This window comes from Alosa pseudoharengus, unplaced genomic scaffold (assembly GCF_046254945.1).
Source record: "Alosa pseudoharengus isolate Yale_2024_CS ecotype anadromous, Long Island Sound unplaced genomic scaffold, YU_APseudo_1.1 YU_APseudo_1.1_scf_23, whole genome shotgun sequence".
NCBI lineage: Eukaryota > Metazoa > Chordata > Actinopteri > Clupeiformes > Clupeidae > Alosa > Alosa pseudoharengus.
Genome location: NW_027468685.1, coordinates 24,251,723 through 24,254,222, shown reverse-complemented (window position 1 = coordinate 24,254,222; position 2,500 = coordinate 24,251,723). Strand labels below are relative to the sequence as shown.

Below are 2,500 nucleotides of genomic sequence, written 5' to 3'. Positions count from 1 at the left end.
CTGATCGTGGTTCCTGATGTCTGTTCAAAGGATATTTTCCCAAGTATTAACAGCTCAAGCTACTTCGGCCAATCGGTTACACAGTTTGCTAATCAATAAACAAAGCCTAGTTCACGTGTTGATTTAGACCTAGGCCTACAATAAAACCAATCTCTAAAATAGGCACTGCATTCTAAGTTTTTTATTCTAACTTAAAATAGATTTATGGATTATTTTTTTTCTAATTAGATCTACATTTACGTTTTAAAAATAATTATATGGTGCAGCCTCTGAAGAATTTTCCTTGCGAGTAGGCCTAGCATATTAGCGTGCGGTTTTTGATTGTCATTACACGATCACGTTCATTTTGAGAGCCCTGATATACAGTAGCCTATAGTGTTTACATTTACAGGTCATTTGCGTTCCACCTGCATATGCGCCCCTCACTTGTACTGGGTTGATGCCACCGGCACATCTTAATTATAATTTCTGGCTACCCCCTTAAAGTAGCCTATTTATTTTGTTTGTTTTAATTAGCCTAGTCGCTTGCTGTAGTTTTAGTGGTCACCTTGCTATTTTAAAGTTGTATCAGGTAGCTATGTGGGCCTAACACACAGACAGACGAACACACCAGAATAGGCCTTGATGGCCGCATTCCTACACTTATAAAATGCAATTCAATGTGGAAGTAATCTAAGTATTCAGAATACGTTACTCAGATTGAGTAACGTAACGGAATACGTTACAAATTACATTTTTGGGCATGTATTCTGTATTCTGTAACGGAATACGTTTTGAAAGTAACCCTCCCAACACTGATCACAGGTGGATAGGGGAAGAAGTGGTCCAGTGACCAGGAGAGGTCAGTGTACTGAGACGTTTGACCAGAAACCAGGACGTCTGACCAGACTACTGGACGTCTGGCTAAGAGTTTTACACTCTGAGACCTGCGCTCTTGAGGAGTTTGTGGCTAACAATAAAATACAATTTTCACCGTGTCTGAGGAAGAGAGCCATACCAACAAAATGGAGTCTTCAAGTTCAACCGTAAAGTGGGAGAAAATGCCCACACAAGGCAATTGATTCCTTAAACTAGAGAGGGTCACCCACGTGATCATGAATGTGTGTCTTAACAGTGGCAGCAAGAGTCTTGATTGCCTTTGGTTGGATTTAAATAAAACTGACCTACAAAAGAAATCGTAGATCTTTAAGACAATTGAGGGTCTGGGAGGACAGGGGTAATCTCCAGGCAGTTGCAGGGACGAGTGGTCACATCGATTGCGCTTATCGGACTCGAGTGGAGGGTTCGCTGGTGAGTTGAGGCGTGTGTGTGTGTGTGTGTGTGTGTGTGTGTCTGTGTGTGTTAAGGGGAAAGCTGAGGTCACCGACAAACTTCTCCTGAGGCAGACTCGGTGTGGAGATCCATTCTGATACACACACACACACACACACACACATACGCACACAGACACTTCCGCCTGTGTGTTCAAAAGAGCTCAGAGAGCAACTCAAAGGGCCCTTGATGAGGTGAGTGTTTAAATTTCATAAGGTGAAATGGAGCCCTGCGGAGCCCACGGCTTCACTCATTTGACTTCTTTTCGCCTTTTTCATTATCTAGTTATCACAGCCTCGCATTGTCACAAAAATGAAAGTGGGGAAGAACTTCATAAATCAGTCACGTTGCAAAACATCACAGAAACCCCTCAAGTGTTTTTTTGGTTCGGTTTTTGTCTCGTTAAAAGATTACTACAGACTGTTTTGTACCAAATCTAAGTGGTGAACATCGTTTGTATGCAGAACAAAGACCCTTTTTTGTCATGCAAAATCAAATTCATTTGTAAACAAAAGCAAAACAAGGGCATAATACACGGCATGATAAACAGAAATCAGGGATTCTTGCAAACTCCCCCGACCCTAACCCAGCAAAACAAGGACAACCAGATGAGGTACAAAAACAGGGCAAAACACAACAGCATAAAGGACAAAAACAAAACTTTAAATATGTCAATGTGCAGTGTTAGTTGGGATAAAACCAACAAAGTGGCATTTAGAAAGTATAAGTATAAGTATACAGTATATACTCTTTTGATCCCGTGAGGGAAATTTGGTCTCTGCAATTTATCCCAATCCGTGAATTAGTGAAAAACACAGTGAACACAGAGTGAGGTGAAGCACGCGCTCGGGGAGCAGTGAGGGGTTAGTTGCCTTGTTTAAGGGCACTTCAGCCATTCCTACTGGTTGGGGTTACAAGTCTGAAGCGCTAACCAGTAGGCCAGTAGGACTTTTTAGAAAGTATAGGTGTCTGGTTGTGGGGTGTGTGGTGTGGGGTACTTACTGGTGCAGTTGGGGGCACTGCCCGACCAGGAGCCATTGGCCAGGCACTCTCGGGTGGTGGAGCCTGACAGCAGGTAGCCCTCCATGCAGGAGTAGATGACCGAGTGGGAGAAGGTGGTGCCGTCCAGCCGGAACACCCGCCCGTTGCTGGGCGTCCCCGGGTTCCCACACTGCACCGCTGCGTAGGT

General features: G+C 43.9%; 1 protein-coding gene across 1 annotated transcript in view; it reads right to left on the bottom strand.

Moving 5' to 3' along the window:
- Positions 1-2,500, bottom strand: part of csmd3b (CUB and Sushi multiple domains 3b) — a 390,727-nt gene that overhangs the window by 36,126 nt on the left and 352,101 nt on the right. Inside the window, exon 58 of the mRNA XM_076302106.1 lies at positions 2,314-2,490. Within this exon, the coding sequence (XP_076158221.1) occupies positions 2,314-2,490 (177 nt within the window). The remainder of the gene's footprint in view (positions 1-2,313; positions 2,491-2,500) is intronic.